Here is an 18,419-nt window from a genome sequence, read left to right as displayed (position 1 = left end):
GCTGTGATGTGTGTGCGAAGAGAAAGTAGCTTGTGTGGCGGTGTTTTGTGTGTGTTTGTATGTAGTGCGACCTCGGAGTGAGAATATTTAAGTGGGGGGGGTGGGTTGCAGGGGACTTGCCCCCCTGCTTACATGTAGTAGAGTGATTGTGTGTGTTTGTGTGGTGGATGGTGTGTGTGTGTGTGTGTGTGTGTGTGTGTGTGTGTGTGTGTGTGTGTGTGTGTGTGTGTGCGCGCGCGTGTGTGTGTGTCTGTGTGTGTGTGTGTATTAAAACTGCGAAATTCAAAACTGCCGGTATTCAAGGTTTTGAATTTTGCGGTTTTTAGTTTTCATTGTTTTTTGGATTCGACTTCTTGGGTTCGAGATACTGAAATTCGGGATTTCAGTATTTCGAGCTTCTGAAGTATATATATATATATATATATATATATATATATATATATATATATATATATATATATATATATGGATGTAATTGAGGTAGTCAAATCATGTGTTCATCACACAGATAAAAAGTTGGTACAGCTGATCGAAAATTAGCTGATCTCACATTGATAGCTTTTTTCTGTGCGAGATCATGAACTGTGGGAAGTGGAGAGTTTTCCATTTCCCAACCATAGCGGAAACTCTGTGGTTGTACATGTAATTAGTTGGGGTATTGGGGTTGTGGAGGGCTTGTCCCCCCAGCAAAAACACTGATAATTTGTGTTTTATTATTTTTTTTTCAATAATTTTTATTTTCGTTTTACATTTGCAAAAACCATAACCATTCCATCTTTACAAAATTACCATATTTGCATGTTATACATTGTGGATAAAGTAGAAACATGTAGGTCATACAACATACCTAATTACAATTTATACAAAGATGCTTTCCCAATTAATTTCGTTAGTCTAAAAATAGCACATACAAAAATGATTCTACATCCATAGTTAAGTTGTGTTCTCGTGGGAATGCTTCCAGTTCATTTAATATATGGTGTACCTGATGCTTTATGCTAATAAGATGTTACAGGACTGCTCCCGGATTGCTCAGGCTTTCATATTTTTGTTTCTTTTGTCCAATACTATTTTATGTGCTAATAGATGTTTAATAGCAGATTTATTGAATTCCTCCCAAGAGATACTTACAGAATCTAATTGTTTGCGAGCTATATATAGCTACATTAATAAGAAAATTGTTATACGTGGGTTAGCTTGTTTTCCTGAGATGGCCAGGAGGATGTGTAAAAGAGTAAATTCCCATGTTAGTGCTGATGCTTGGTACCCCATTTGTTGCAGTTGTAACTTAAGGGAATTCCAAAGCTTGAAAACGCATTTACAACCCCAGAATATATGCATTAGGTCTGCAATCTGGTCTTTACAGTATGGACAGTATGGAGACTTAGTTGCATTGAATTTGTGAAGAATTGCTGGGGTGAAATAAGCGATATTATTAATCATGAGTTGCGTGTAAGAGAGCTTTTTAAGTGGAATAGTTTTCAATGTAAAGTTGATTGCCTTTTCTATTTGCTGGTCATCCATATCAGGTTTTAGTTTTCTCCAATAATTAGAGAAAGTCTTTCTGGAATTTGATTTCCCCTATCATTTTGTATGAGTTCGTTATTGTTTTCCTTGACATTAACATAGTCTTCCAAAGTAGGGTACAGTTTTCAATGTCACATTCGAGTATGGTAAGGTTTTGGAGGTAACTGGAACACACCTCTTTGATTTGTCTTTAAATTATTATATTTGCTTTAGGTAAGTTTAGATTGCGTCTTAATTCATGAATTGCGCTATTGAGGAATGGGTAGATATCTTGGATTCTCTTATGCTTTAACAGAGGGAAGGAGTCTAGGTGTTTTATTATTATTTTTATCTTCTGAGTTTCGTTTATTCAGATTATGACAAAGTGTTATATACTCATATATGGGTCTACCTAATTTTGTAGAAAACTGATATTGAGACCCAAAAGGGTGGCACCAGTACATTGAAAAAGGACACTATCAACTGTTTGAGGTAGGTGGTTGTGTGAGACCGTGGTAGAACTGGCTTTGGGATTTTGCCCTCTTCCCAACTGTAGTGCAGTCTCGGAGTTGGTATATGTAAGTAATAGGGGTGCAGATGGTGCAGGGGGCCTTTCCCCTCTTTCAGAAACATTTGTTGTCGATGCCTTTTGCTGTGTTTCGATGTTATTTTCAGTTAGTCAGTGTTGTTCTTTCAGAATTTTCGGTCTCAACTTTTTCAGCATTTCATTTTTTTGTATGAGATCAATATGGGAGCAGTAGTTTTCATCAATGTCTGTTTTCATCATTGAACGAAAACGCCAATACAGCTGATTGAACCATTCCAGTGTTTTCAAAATGAGATCACGATACGGTGGAGATCAGGGAATCTGCCCTTTCTTCACTGTAGTGCGATCCCAGAGTTGGTATTTATAGTTAGCAGGGTTGTGGTGGTGCAGGTAGGTTTGCTCCCTTGCAAAAAAAACATAGTTTTTTCAAACTTGTGTGGTTAAGTATTTACTGTTTTTGATTGGTAGGTGACGATCATTGAAGGATTGACTTTCAGTGTCTTTGGAAGGTTTATGGTTCCATACACATTTGTGTAAATATGTATTTGTATATTTATTTATTTGTACACACACACACACACACACACACACACACACACACACACACACACACACACACACACACACACATTAATGCTGTGATATAGTTGTTTTTTTAATCATGTACTGCAACACAGTCGTTATATAAATGCTTTTCTTTCTAGAGATTTTTTGTCAGTAAACAAATTTCAGCCCATTTTGTAATGTTTTATAAGAATTGTAATCTCTTGTGCAATGCCAGTTGTGTGACTTTGAGGAAGTCACTTAATCAAGCAGTGCTCCCATATCACTCCTGAAAAATGGACACTTGCATACAGTTGGCTTACCTGTTTAACAAATAAAAGAAAAATGGTTGCATAGTTTAGCTACAAATCTTGGTAATTGCAGCTGTTTTTCTTATTGCTGAAGCCTGTTTTTATTGGTTTCAAGTGTAAAATGGCTATGCCTAGCTTGACTGACCTAGTCATCAAAGGCGACAAGTACCTAAAAAACATTTGACCTGATTTACTTAGGCAGATTTGGAAACAGTTTAGTTGCATCTGTAAACTGTGTCTACTCAATATGCTCAAAATGTGCTCATTTAATGATTGCCATGTTCTCAAGCATGGTCCTGCTCCTGTGCTGACCCTTTAAATTTAAGCAAATTAATTTTTAAAACTAATGGGTACTGTTTTATGGATTTAACAGTAGTAAAACAAAGTGCTTGTGCATTATTCTGTATAGTATTAATAGTCAGTAAATCTCCTGTGCCATATAAGGCTTTCTGTGCTTTATGAAGCATTCCTTGGTTGGTTTTGTTGCTACAATTTGTGATTGTCTTGGAGTGAGTAGCCCATAAATTAACATATCAGACTACCTGCACAACATTGCATTCACCACACCTGGGTTTGATTCTCCATTTTCTGAGTATACACTGAGAAAAGTCTATGTAAAAACCTGAGCCTTCACTAATGCTGCTGTATCACATTTAAAATGTCTTTTGTTTATACTTGTTTTACAAAGAACTGTAAGAATTTCCTGTAGACTGCTTTTTGTGATTTCGAGGTACAGGTTGCACAGCTTTCATAATAGTTACCGCTTACATCTGTTTATATCAAGGTTAATCATACTGTAAAAGTCTTAGGACACCACATGAGGGAGATTTAATGTCTTTTCCTTCTCCCGCCAAAGTTGTACATATAGGCAGCTTTGGAAGAGGAACTGACACATTGTTTGAAAGTAGCTGGAACCCAAGTACAACAATGTATATGAGTACATAGTGGAGCAGGCCTGTGAAGTTGAAGAATAGTTATTAAACAAATAACTGGTTATAAGTGCTCAGAAAATAACATTTACTTGTTTGTACCTTCGCAGGGAAAAAGTGTGCTGACTGGAGGGCTTGATGCTCTAGAGTTTATTGGCAAGAAAACCATGAACGTTCTTGCAGAGAGTGACCCAGGATTCAAAAGGACAAAGACGTTGATGCAGCGAACTGTGTCTTTATCTCAGGTAGACTATTTAGTACAAGTTTTGAAAGCGTAACCATCATACCTCTCAACCTGGAAACATCAAAAATCTGGACAAAGGCCCATGAAAAATAGGTACAAATCGGTACGCCGATTAACATGAAATTTGCATACCTAATTATGCAACCCCACCCACTCCAGTGGAATTGTGGGATGCCAACTTTCAAGCACAAACTGAAGAACAGACAACCAAGATATGGCCCCAACCCAGACCCTGTAGTAAATGGTAACCATTTTTTTAATGTGTAGCAATGATGTTCACTGGGAAACATTTTATACATCGCTTGTATAATTTTAGAAAAGTTGCTAGAATAAAATGTTTTGTGTTACCATGCATTTTCTGAAAGATATAGAAGACTGAAACTTAAATGGCTATCATTATTTAGTGAATTCAGTTCTCACTGATTTTCCAGAAAACCACACATTTTAAGAGGAGCAGACCAAAAGTATGACCCAAACGTTCCTCACACACACACACACACACACACACACACACACACACACACACACATACACACACACGCACACACGCACACACACGCGCACACACAACGCACACAGACACACAGACACACACACACAAAGACAGCACAGTTTCTCCTGATGTTAAGTAATGCCTGCAGAGCCAAAAAGTTAAGCACAAGCACTGTTAAAAAGTAATCACACACATTAAGATAAGCACAGTTTCTCCTGAAGCACAGTTAAAAGTAATCGCACACAATAAGTTAAACACACAGTTTCTCCTGCCATTTCAAAACTGCAGGCTACAGCTGTTAAGTAAAAGTGCCTGCCATTAAGTAAAAGCTTGTTTCTCTAAAATGTAATCACACACAATAATGCCAACATAGTACTAGTAATCACACATGTTAAGTTAATAAGTTAAGCACAGTTTCTCCTGCCGTTTCAAAAGTACAGACTGCAGCTGTTAAGTAAAAGTGCCTCTCACACACGTTAAGTTAATAAGTTAAGTACACTAAGCACACTGTTTTTCCTGCCAATACCAGTTTTCAGGAGCAAACTACAAATGCTAGCTGGATTAACAGTTGAAGGCCACCAAAACAATGACATTTTAAAGGCTACAAAAATCATCTAGAGTTTGTCCATCTCTTTTTTCCGCAGTCAAAAAAAAAAAAGGTAAAAAACCCCAGCAAACTAACCTTCATTTGCAGCTTTTGTTTCAGCTATCCCTTCCAGTTATCAAAATACTTACATTTTAAAGGTGTGTGCATGTTACATTCATTCTTCCAACAACTTTCCATTGAAAGTAAAAAAGATATTTTATAAAAACATTAAAAACAATTCATTGCTTTTCCTAAACAGTTAAGCTTTTTAGGTACATTCAAAAGCACCGTCTTACCGTATACCCAACAAAAAGATGAGATCTCCTTACTGTGCAATCCCCAACATGAGAAGCACAAATTCAGAAGTACAATATTGATATACCATGCTCACATTTTTGTTAGGCCACACCAAATATGAACAGCCCAACCACTAAAAAAAAAATTACTGGGATCCTAGAACAGTAGGCCTACACACAACATTTATTGGAAACAGTGGACAAGTCTATTTCATTTTGACATTTTTGGAAAATGTCATTGCTGAAACTGGTACCGTGGACCAGTCCAGCCATATGATTAGCACCTAATATTTGTGGCAAAGTCCAGTTTACCACTGCCAGTTTTGTTAGGTGCCACAGCCTCCAACTGTGAAATATATAACATAGGAGGACGAGTATGTTACAATTCCCTTTTTCAGAAGCAAAAATATGGGACTTTATAAGAGAGATATTGTGCAGTATCGTTTATTAAGATCTACATATTTTACATTTGTTTTAATATGCGTATAATTTTGCCTCATTTTGACATGGATTAATATCCACAATACTACTAGACGTGGGCTGTCCGTGCTGTACATTATTCACATTTTATGTCATTTAGCTTCCAGATTTCTGGATGGCTATTCCTACTTTTCAGGAGCCTTTGTTCCTCTTGTCAATGTTTGCAGATTGAAAGAAATGCAGACTACTAACAAAGTATCTGATCCTCTCCTATCATCACCCATAGGGACACTAGTCCCACCACACTTTGATTAGATGTTCCAGAGACGTCTTTGCTAAATACATCATAGCGTATAAACACACTCTCTTAATTGCTGCGACCATAAAGCTGTACACTTAACCTGTTCCACTCCCAAACCAAATGAGTCGGAAAACTATATGTTTCCAAGATTATTTCAAAGGGAAGTATTTTATAATGTGTAGTCTGCAACTGGTATTGCCAGAAGAGTAACATGGCCATAAGAGACTATATTTTGGAACTCGAAAACAAACCGCCGCACTACTTCTTTAAAAGGTATGCACACTGGAATTCTATCAATGGAAATTAATTCATGAAAGGAATTAAATTCTACTAATGCTTGGGGGACAGAATCCAGTACTTATTGCTGAATAAATGTTACACTTCACTCCCCGTCTAAGCATATATGCATTTAAGGTAGCCAAGTTAAGCCAACTTTTCTTTACACTTTTTACTCGTAAAGATCATTGTTCTGTCACCACAGTTATTACTAGACATTACACATAAAAAACATTGTGTTTAAGAAAAGAGTACTATAAAAACAATCACATCACAATTATAAATCGATAAAAAACAATCACGTCACAATTATAAACCATCACCCTGCCCTTTTCAGATGAATGCAGCAGAGTGGTTGACAAAATATCTCAATTTACTATGTAAACATGAGCATTTTAGAAAATTTCCAGTGCAACTGATTTTAATCTCACCTGTAGAAGTCAGCAACATGTAAATAAGAAGCAATTCCAGAAACGCGATGTAGATGAAACGGAGTACGGTATCGCACCCCAACTTAAAGCAGCATAATACCGTAAATAAGTTTGTGTGGCGCAGTCCACTTTAAAGTGCTTTTTTCACCTTTAATTTCACAACTAACCCTTTTCTAGCACACCAATTTCAAACGGAGAGCGAAACTCTGAATGTACTACTGATTGGCTGTGTCTGCATACATATGTATACTTCACATAAAGAGAGAGCACATCCCTGTCGTCTCTCAGAATTCCAGAGCAGATTTGTTGGTCTTTGAATATGTACAGTTTACATGTTTTTTAAAGATAGAAAATATTTCTGGAATGGATTTGCGTTAAGGTATTGTTAGTGAGTGTAATGGTTTGTGATTTTTTTCACAAACACACTTGGCTGGGTTTCTAATAGACATTTAGTACTTAGCAAAATCGCAGCTCATATCCTTGTTTTCATTAAATATATTTCTGTTAGAGTAGCAAAATAGCAGCTTATATCTGACCACGGCACTCCGTGTTTATATGCTTTGCATATGTTACATTGGAAGAACTAGAATTAGACAACTGAAGTGGGATTGCAGCATTAAGTGGTTAAATAAGAAAAGCGCGGATGCTACCATTTCAGAAGTGCAGTACACACAGTTTCTCCTGCCGTTTCAAAAGTGCAGGCTGCAGTTGTTAAATAAAAGTACCTGCCGTTAAGTAAAAATTTGTTTCTTTAAAATCTAATCACATCACGCACAAATGCCATTGCCAACATAGACTATAGTACACTAATGCCTGCCCTGCAGCCGTTAAAGAAGAGTTTACATTTTTTACTTGGAGGAGGGAGGAGCTGGGGAAGAAAGATGTGCTGTGCCCTGCTTGAACACAGACCGGTCTGCAGAAGCTGACATCATCACTCACGCCCTGCACGTGATGACATCAGGAGTAAAAAACCCAGGAAATTCGGAAATTAAAGGGGCCATGTGGGAATTCGTGGCACCCCAGTATTTTGCCCTCAAAACCGTTATTTACCGAGAAATTTGGTACGGTTGAGAGGTATGGTAACCATTTGTGTTGTACACTGACTTGAACTGAACTTACTCTTATTTTCACCCATATTTCCTATTTTCTCAAGATTATATTTGAATATTTCACGGACTAATGTTTATTTTATTTTATTATATTTTATTTGTTGATTGTTTGGTTCACTGACATTTTTCATTCATTATTCAGGGTAGAGTCAGTCACGCAAGGCATTTATCATGAGGTTGCTTTGTAAAACATCAGATTATGTAAAGAGTAATAATTTACACAAAGCATGGGGCTATATAACTAGTTAGCGTGGAAGAGTCTCATTTGTTAATGTCCATTAATGTTCAAATAAAAGGATTTTTTTTTCCCAAATTCATACAGATCTTTAGACTGGTGTTCTTCATTTTGTTCTGGGAAAGTCTAAATTTTGGAAGCATTACATAATAGACAGTTTTGTAGAATACTGTATGATCTGTGTTCATTTGTACAGCCATGTGCCCATCCACACATAAAACCAATTTTCTTGGTGAGAGCTGTTGCCTTTGAAAAAACTGAGCATGGCAGACTTGGACTTTTCTATCCTCAGCAATAAACCAGAGTGCATCAAGACAGATCCTCAGGCATTCCCATGGAAGCTGAGAGATGTACTGTCTTCTACATATTCTGAGTCTAGCCCTAGGCCTCCTTCTAGTAGGTCATATTTTATACATCTGCAGCAGGAGGCCTTCCAGCTGGCTTCCTCACTGGGTGTACTCATTCCATCTTAGATGACTCTTGTCATCCTGCAGGACCATACCTGTTTTCTGCCATTTGTGTCTGACATATTATTCCTTTGATCATTACTTGTAACTTTGTAATATTTCAGACTGATTTACTAAAGAAGGAACATGCTCTGCTTGCACCATTGTAGCCCCCACCCCAGTATAATTACTGTTAGAAGATAGAGCTGCAGACCTAGATCTCTCTTATCATTTGTGATGGCTGCAGAGAAGCAGGCATGAGTAGAAACATAACTCAGCAGTGCATGTTACAGTTAAGACTACTTTCCTCTTATCAGATGTCACATAACATTTTATCCCTACAGTACATGCAGTGTGTTCACTCCTACTTCCTGTTGTACAGACATGTACTGTACAGTTTGAATCAGTGATCAGGACTCTAATCTGTGTAACCATGTCTAGATAGTTCTTGGTGGTATGCCATCTCTGTGATTATGTAACAGTATTATATTTAGCAAATGCCTGTGTATGGAACCTTTTAGCTTGTAAAAAAAATCTCTCTCCTGGCCCCTTATCCACATTTCACTTTCATCAAGCATTTTCTGAACCTCAGATATAATTAGTGACCGCATAGCCAGGATCAGACATCTGACTGCAGAGTAAGTTCAGACGTGAATGGCAGTGTCACTTTTTATATAAATAAGTCATTGTAACTTGAGAGAAAAGTTTTTTTTTTTCTAAATAATATATACTCAAAAACTCTTGCAAATGATGCATGTGCTCAAAACTTGTATGAAACCTTTTGTTCCTAATCAGAGTGGTGATAAAATGATGTGATGTCAGAGCTCCTGAAATGCATAGTCCCAGTCTTACTGTTTCTAGGGAAGAGACAGCCCTGTCTTTGTATCTAATCCATACAGCATCATGACACTTCTTCACTTGATAGATCTAGCAACACGTGCCTTGGATTTGATGCACTAAGAGTATTTTAACAGCATCAGCAAAAGAAACTGTTGTTAGAGTGGTAGCAGCACAAGAGCCAGAATTGTCAGAACCTTGTATGCCGTGACCTGATTTGTAATATTGGAAGATGTTAAAAGGGTTACAGTATCCTCCTATGAAAAGCAGTGCAGTGTCCTGTAAATACAGGTTCATTTAAATGAAGTCTTAACAAAAGGTGAGTCATGAACATGCTTCTTGGACTCCAGCTACATCAGCTGGTCTACATCTTCACATAATAGTCTAAACAAAAGAAAAGTTGCCAACATGCTTCTCAAATGCTGCAGTGACCAGTATCACCTTTTTTTTTAATGCATGTGTAAACACACAGATGGCACAAAGAAACTATATCAGGTTGCAGGGTGAAGACAGAAAGATAAGGAAGACAGTCAGACAGTAAGACACCGTTCATAAGGGATGGCAACAACAACTTGCTCACCAATCCACCGGACATCAATGGCAGTTGGAAGGAATACTTCCAGCAGCTTCTGGATGAAGAAAACCCCAGACACAGCCCATGACGACAGAAGGGGAGGAGCCTGCCATAGAAGTAGTAAGAACATCACTAAGAAAAATGAAGTCAGGGAAAACAACAGGCTTAGATGAGGTCACATCAGATGTGATAAAGATGCTGGGTGATGTAGGGGAGAAATGGCTCTTGAGGGTAACTCATAGTGTGGAGAGAAAGGTGTACCCTGGATGACTAGAGAATAAACATACTAGTGCCAGTGTTAAAGAGCAAAGGGGACATTAACAACTGTGGGTGGTGTAGAGGTACCAAACGTCTGTCACATTGCATGAAGGTTCTGGAGTGGGTGATTGATAAATGAATATGCAAGTAGTAGAACGTAAGATGAGAGATGAGCAGTTCAGATTCAGTTCAGGATGCAGCACGACTGACCTGATGTTTGCAGTGAGACAGATAGTTGAGAAAAAGATAAAGAAGAGTCCAACTAGGCATTGCTAGACTTGAAGAAAGCATATGATAAGGTTCCAGGAAAGCTGATTTGGGCAGTCCTGCAGTGGGCCCAGAAACATAGGTAGACAATGCAAGACATGGAGAAAGATCTGATGATTGATTATGAACAGTGTTTGGTCTCACAAATGGGTTCCCAGTGGGAGTGGGTGTACACCAGGGCTCACCTCTGACCCCACTACTGTTGATACTAATGATAGAGTACATTAGCAAACTGGTCGGAGGGGACAGATCAATAAAGGTGCTGTATGAAGACAATGTGGCATTATAAGCAGACTCTGAGTATGAACTTAAGAGAAGGATGAGGTGTGGTGTAGAATGCAAAACTGAAGGCACATGGGATGAAACTGAGTACAGATAAGACAGATGGGTACTTCCTTATTATAGTGGCCCTGGCGATAGCAGCCTTAGTGATATAGTTAAGAAAAGTGTATAATAAGGGAGTAGCCGATGTATTATTACAGTTTAAATTTCAGCATCATTACGTATTAAAGGGGTGCTGTCTTTCAGACTTTGGTTGAAATAGGACTTTTTTAATGTGAACCAGAACAAAGTGAGGCTAATCACTGGCACCCTTCCTCTCATTTCCAAATAACAGCGTCCCATATCCTGGCAACAAGGTTAAAGTATGTTTGCTGCTGCTGCTGGTAGACTAGCAATGTTGTATTTGTTTTTATGAGTGAAGAAGTTCACTGCTGACCTGGTTTTGTCAAAACAGGCTTAAAAACAAATCTGGGCAGTGAACAGCTCATATTCAGTCATAAGTTTGACCGCCATGGCAGGAATATACTGATGTATTTACTGATGCACATCATTTGATTTCTGGCAGTAAATTTACTCTCATTTGTGGTATTTTTTTTAACATTTGGTCTGGTTTTCTTCTAATGAGTTAAGCATACAACATAACACTAAGATTTTCAGTGCTGTGCATTACATCCAATGCAGAGAGAAACCATTTTAAAAATAGTGCACATTATCCCTGATCTGCATTGTCCAAGGCCATTATCGCTGGGGCCACTGTAATAAGGAAGTACCAACAGTTGTAATGGCAACAAATGGGGGAAATCAGAAGAAGCTGAGAATTGTGATAGACTGGAAAATAGTGGAACAGGTTAACAGCTTCAAGTATTTGGGAGGGGTGATTGAGGAGAAGGGAAGTCTGAATTAGGAGATCAAAGCTAGATCAGCAGGCAATGAGAAGAATGCTAAAGAAGCTGAAACATGATGCGTACAAAACAGTAGTGTGGCCAGTACTACTTGTGTGGTACAGAAACTTAGGTACTAAAAGCAGTGCAGTTGAGGAAGCTAGAAGTGATGCAGATGAAGTGCCTGCAGACTGATGCAAAATGAGGTGAAGTCCCAAGACTGGAAAAAGTCCCTTATCAGCCTCAACAAAAAGTTGAGATCCCTCATCAAATCCTCTAAAGTTAGCTATGAAAAACAGAATTGCAGCAGATAGTAAAGACAAGCACAAGGCCTACTATGTTATGTAAAGAATCTCCACGGCAATACCCAGATTTGCTCAGAGCAGTTGCACAATGGCACCTCCTATACCGAGCCAACAGATATTGCCAATATACTGGCCGACAGATTCAGTGCCAACTTTACCCCCCCCCCCCAAAGGACCAATCACAATACCAGTAGATTGCCAGGCACCCAGTATTACTGCTGCACAGGTGAAAACAGCACTGTCCAAGGCCAAAAATACAGCTTCTATGGGACCTGACAGTATCCCTGGCTGTGTTCTACATGAACTACAAAGTGAACTGGCACTCACCTGTGTGCCCTGTTCAATCACAGCCTCATCTCAGGCTTTGTTCCTACCGAATGGCACACTGCTACAGTCATCCCTCTCCACAAAGGAGGAGCGACTACAGACCCTGGGAACTATCTTCCCATTAGCCAGATAAGTCTGATATGCAAAGCTATGGAACATATCATCATGGACCTAATAAACAAGGCTCTAGGGAATCTCCAAACTCTGGATCCCACACAGTATGGTTTTGTGAAGGGTAGATCATGTCTGCTCAACCTGGTCGACTTCTTTGAGTCAGTCACCAGAGCTGTGGATGAAGGCAAGGTGGTTCATACAACCTACCTTGATCTGGCCAAGGCCTTTGATACCATTCCCCACTCAAGTGTCACAGAAAAACTCACTAAGCTAGGCATCAAACCCCTATATCACTAGGTGGGTTGCAAACTGGCTCACAGATAGAATCCACAGTGTGAAAGTAGCTGACTCCAAGTCAGACTGATGACTGTTCATGAGTGGAGTCCCACAGGGTTCAGTCCTTTGTCCTCTCCTGTTTGGTATCTACTTCTCTGACGTCCAGGCAAACACGAATGGACTCTGACTGACAAAGTTCGCAGACGAATGCAAGTTGGGAGCCAAAATTAACTCCCCAAGTGATGTTGACATCCTACAGAAAAGTCTCACTGAGACCAACCACTGGTGTCAGAACCAAATTGTGTCATCATCCTCTTTGGGAAAAACCCAGTTCCCATGAATTACAACATCGATGGTAGTCCAGTGAACACAGAAGGCATTATAAGAGATCTGGGAACACAGGTTGACAGCAACCTCTATTTTGACCACCACATTGCCAATATGGTCAGAAAGTCCTTCTCTGTGGCACATCTCATTACTAAGGGTTTTGCATACAGGAAGAAAGAGGTCATTGTCTCCCTCTACTCTTCCTTCATTAGGCCAGTCATCGTGTAGAATGCCTCATTTGGCATGTACCTCACTAGACATCTGCAACAACTGGAAAGGCAGCAAAAGTACCTCACAAAGAGGATCCTAGGCCTTAAACACTTGTCTTATATGGACAGACTCAAAAAACTCTAACTATTCTCTGTCTCATATTGCCTACTTAGAGGTGTTCTGTGCTTGACTTACAAAGCCATGTCTGACCCATCTCTGTTAGAAATGCTTCATCTAAAGAAATCTCAATCCCTCCACACTACACACTCCAGAGACCTCAACCTCTTTACCACAATCAACAGAACAAGCTGGAGGGACAGGTTCATAACCCAGAGACTGCCCATGCTATGGAATAGACTTCCCATACATGTCAAGCGGAGCGCCTCACTGGCCCTCTTCAAGAGAAATATTGATGAGTGGATGGGAAATAGAAAATTCACCCCAGGGATCAGTCCAGTGGCTCTACTCGACAGAGGTACTGGGAACTCAGGTCAGGTGGCACGATGCCAGGGTAATCCTATGGGCTAGGCTTGTAAATGCTACAGGGCCATTAGCCTAGTACACACCTATGAACCTCTGCCTGGTAGGATGCACAATGTGGGGCAGTCGAAGAAATGAGGACATAAGAGCAGAAGCCAAATTAGCTTCAGTTGCAAAACAGGTCAAAGAGAACAGATTACGGTGGTTCGGGCACATGTGCAGAAAAGAAAGTCAATCTGGTGAAGAAGATTTGGGACAGACAGGAAGAATGCAAAAGGAAACGAGCATCCAGCAAAGAGGTAGGTGGATTGCATGATGGAAGACCTGCAACAGTCAGACGTGAGTGTCAAAGAAGGCAGAAGAATGGCATTGAATAGACAGAGATGGCAACATCTGACACTATACCCTGGTTGTCCCATGTATAAAGTGGGAAGAAGGGGGTTGATGATGATGATGAAACATATCTGAACTTCTCCATTCACCTCCTGCACATTATCATAGTAAACTGACCGTTCCATAGCACCTGCTGAGAATTCTGTACAAATTAATAATCCCTTAAGAACACTGAAGTTTCTTAAGAATAGAAGTTGTAAAAGACAGACTGCCACAATCTGTTGTGTCACTTAGTTGACCCAACCTGTCGGTGAACAGGGCAATTTCTTGTATGTCTTACCCAGCTACCCCTTGTCATTAAACAGGTACCAGGCATTGCAGGGTATGTTTGGTGAAGTTTTGTATACTGACTGCCATCAGCTATTCATTCCCACTGAGCTTCATAATCACACTGCACACAGAAGATGATGTGTTGGGGCTGCTTGTCCTCTCATCCTGCCAAAATGCATACAGCCAAACAGAACTGTCACATTTTTGAGATTGCTTTATTTGCTGCTAGTATAGTGTATTATTTATAAACATAGGTAAAACATAAAACCCTCAATGAAAGAGCTCTCTACATTTCCTGCTTAATATTTCTGTATAGTGGTAAAACATTTTATGAAATGTATTTAATTTATTATTATGGCAAGTTATAAAAATCTGAGGCAGTCCTCTGACCATGAAGTAAAGAAATGAGTTTTCTTTTAAAAAATAATGGGCTATACAGAATGAAGAAGTGAAACCCTATTGTATTTTTCTTGTTTGCTGTATTCCTTACAGATGTTAAGAGAAGCAAAAGAGAAAGAAAAACAGAGACGAGGTCAACAGGTTATAGCTGAGAGAACAGCCCATTATGGAATGCTTTTTGATGAGTTTCAAGGTCTGGCACATCTAGAAGCATTGGAGATTCTGTCCAATGAGAGTGAAACAAAGGTATATAACCACTTAAAGATGCACGTTGTGTACAAGATGAATATTCACGCATTGATTATGAATGTTTTCTTGACATTTTGTCTCATTTTGATAGTGGTTTCAGTTCTTCAAAAAATAATATTTTAAATAACAAAATGCAAATAATAAAAGAAACAGCTATTGGTGAAAATGGAAGCATTTGCATGGAGTAATGCTAGCATCTGTTTTTCTCATTCATTCATTCATTCATTCATTCATTCATTCTGTCAAGGCTGCTTTATCCTGTTCATTTTAAGGAAGAAGCCATCCCCTATTCCAGTAAGAAATAAGTAGACTTGAGACAAAAACTCAGGGCCAGATTCCAAAACAGTTTGTCGGTCACAACTTGTTGTCCTGCAGTTTCAAATTCATAAAAGTGCTTCTAAGCGAACTGTTCTGTTTACTCTGATTCACACACACAAGATTGTAGGTGTCTGGTAGTCTGATACACAGTGCTAGACTAATGTAAATCTCCTAGTCAAAGAGTTCTTCTCCTGTGTATGTATAAGTGCCAGAGCACACTAAACAGCTGTACTACTGATAATAATAATGCTTGACATAACAGAGGCTATTGTAAGTCACACTGACATGAATCTTCAGCACATAATTTCCTGGCAGAAAATATCCTGATGTAGCGGCACACTGCTGGCTGTCACTTCAACCAGATACCACTAACTACTAACCACATGTAAGGACTAACAATCTGAGGAGGTACAAGACACTGTAGACTTGGGGATAATCTGTTTCTGGAAGTGACAACAGTAAATCATACCATTTCTTTTTGCATTGGGTATACCAACTTTATACTTTCTTCTTTCCCAGCCATACTTTGGATCTGCTTTGCACATTTTATTATTAAGATCATGGGATGGTCTTGCCAGCATTCACATAAGGTAACCTTGTGTGCAAACATTCTTAAACAGCAAGTATTGCTAAGAGGTTTCTTTAATTTCCTTATAACTTTCAGTGTTTCATTTCTCCACACTACTGCTACTTCTACATACTTTTTCCAAGATTGATATGTGTTGAAGTAGGGGGAATACTTCAAGATACTACAGTATTGTACTTACCGTATATACTTGTGAAATTAGCCTTAAAAAGCAGGTTTGACTTATACATGCATAATACAGGCCGATTATGAAGAAAGTGAAAGAAAAAGCATATTTCAGCTGACAGCCACATACTTCCATCGTGATCACTGTACTTTATAAAAATATGAATGGACACTGGTATAACTAATGTCCTGCCAGTAAAAATGCCTGCAATAGAAGAAACATCCTTGAGAGAACCTTACCTTGCATTTGTGCTTCTTCCTTTAAGTGTATTTGCTTCTTTTGTCAAGGGGAGCAGGGAGTAAAGCCATCCCCCCTAACAAAAATGGAATTAACATGTAATAATGAGGTTTTTAAATTCACAGTTTTTTTTTTGCTGGAATTGCAGTTTTATTTTCAAAGTGTTGTGACTTGCATTATCTAATCTCATAAGGAGCCCTCCCTCGGAACTCATGAAAGCATTACATGAAAAAGGTAAATATGCACATTCCCACTAGGACGTTTGTCTTTCATCAGTCCCCACTTTTCATAGAGGCTAACCAATGTCCAATAAAAGCCTTCAAAGGAGATCAAGAACCATCCAATATATTTTCTGTCTCTGAAAAGTTTACCTATGTGCATCACCAGTCTGATAGAAAGGGTGAGTAAAGTAAATTTTAGCTTTCCTGTTAGTATTGCTTCCACTATGAGTGGACAAAAGCAAATTTACTGAGGATCAGAATCCCTAAACTGCATTCGCTTAAAAAAAAATACTACTGAAAATCACTTTTTTTAAATTTTTGCATGGGGGCTTGACCCCCCCCCCCCCCCCCCCCCACACACACACACACACACACACACACACACCACATCCCCTGAACTTGTATATACCAACTACATGGCCACACAACTCAAAGAAGGGGAAAATTGCCTTTGAAATTGAATCACATCCAGCACAATTCACCGAGAGTGATTTTCTGTTGAGGAACTCCTATTGTTAGAGTTGAACCGCGGGCAGTTTAAGCTTGAGAGTTGTAGGGTAATGAATAATATTTTAGTCAAACATGGTAAGTCACTTGATCTGATGTTATCATTTTCATTCATTCCTTAAAGAATGGGTTTGGATCCGATCCCCGGATCTGGCTTGGCCACTTTCCTCTAGATTCTAGGATCCAACTCTCAAGCTCATCCCTTGCACATAATGCTCCTGACCACTGCGGTAACTTCAGATCTTGTTTGCCACTCTATGATTCGGTTGGAATTGTGTTCTCTCAAGCTCTAGTGGGTTGATTTGTGAGTACAAAGTTCGAAATTCTTTGTAGTTTAATCGCCTGTAGTGATTTCTTACCTTTATCTCTATTTGTCATATATATCTCTTACCCTTCCTTTTTTTTCTTACCTTTTATCTACTTTTCTCTAACATTTGTTCTTTCGGTAGTCTTGTTACTATTGTTGGTATAATCTTTCTTTACCTTTAGCTAAGTTTTTTTTTATTAGCATTGTTGGCTGCGGTGGTGCAGCAGTTAGCATTGTCACCTCACAGCAAGAGGTTCTCCCGTTCGATTCTCGGCTGGAGCACCTTCTGTGTGGAGTCTGCATGTCCTTTCCGCGGTCGAGTGACATCTAAAGTCATGCAGGTAGGTGCATGCGTGAATGGGTGTACCTTCTTTGAAGGTTGGGCATCGGGCTGGCAACTCGGCACCGTAAAAATCCACTGTGAATCATTTGCATACTGCTGTGGCGACCCCTAACCAGGAAAAGCTGAAAGAAGATTTTTACCATTGTTGGTATTTTATTTATTTTTTGTAGAGTTAAGGTCCTGTTAAAAAAAAACAAACAAAAAAAACAAAACTTTTTTTGTTGTTTGTTGCTTTCTTTCTTACAGATGGCTGAAAAGCCATCTGTGTTCAAGAAGTCCACTTCCTCTAGGCATAAAATACACAACTGTGATGCCCACAGTGAGTGCATCTGTTGTCTAGGCCCAGCACTCTTGGACAACTCCTGCTCTGTCTGCGCTGTTTTTAATACCAGGGCTATAACTGATAGGAGGAATAAGTTAGTACTGGAAGGCCTTCTTCCACTTTCTGCTCTTTCATCTGGTACTAACACATCAGGGACTCAAACACCCTCTCATAAGTTCAAGGAGCCCAGTGAGCACCGAAAACACTCCTCTGCATGGTCTCCAATGTCAGTGCTTCCCTCTGAACCACCTCAGAAGATTTCCAAGAGTTCAGATCCGAAGTCTTTGGAT

The 18,419-nt window shown here is 39.2% G+C and overlaps 1 protein-coding gene across 1 annotated transcript in view; it reads left to right on the top strand.

The window, feature by feature from the left end:
- FAM114A1 (family with sequence similarity 114 member A1) overlaps positions 1 to 18,419 on the top strand; it is a 1,202,629-nt gene that overhangs the window by 687,848 nt on the left and 496,362 nt on the right. The window contains exons 6-7 of the mRNA XM_044062942.1: positions 3,947 to 4,081; positions 14,967 to 15,119. Of these exons, the coding sequence (XP_043918877.1) occupies positions 3,947 to 4,081; positions 14,967 to 15,119 (288 nt within the window). The remainder of the gene's footprint in view (positions 1 to 3,946; positions 4,082 to 14,966; positions 15,120 to 18,419) is intronic.

This window comes from Protopterus annectens, chromosome 2.part1 (genome assembly GCF_019279795.1).
Source record: "Protopterus annectens isolate FY-2018-M chromosome 2.part1, PAN1.0, whole genome shotgun sequence".
NCBI classification, from domain to species: Eukaryota; Metazoa; Chordata; order Ceratodontiformes; family Protopteridae; genus Protopterus; species Protopterus annectens.
The sequence above is the reverse complement of the archived record's forward strand: the minus strand, read 5'-3'. Positions and strand labels throughout refer to the sequence as shown.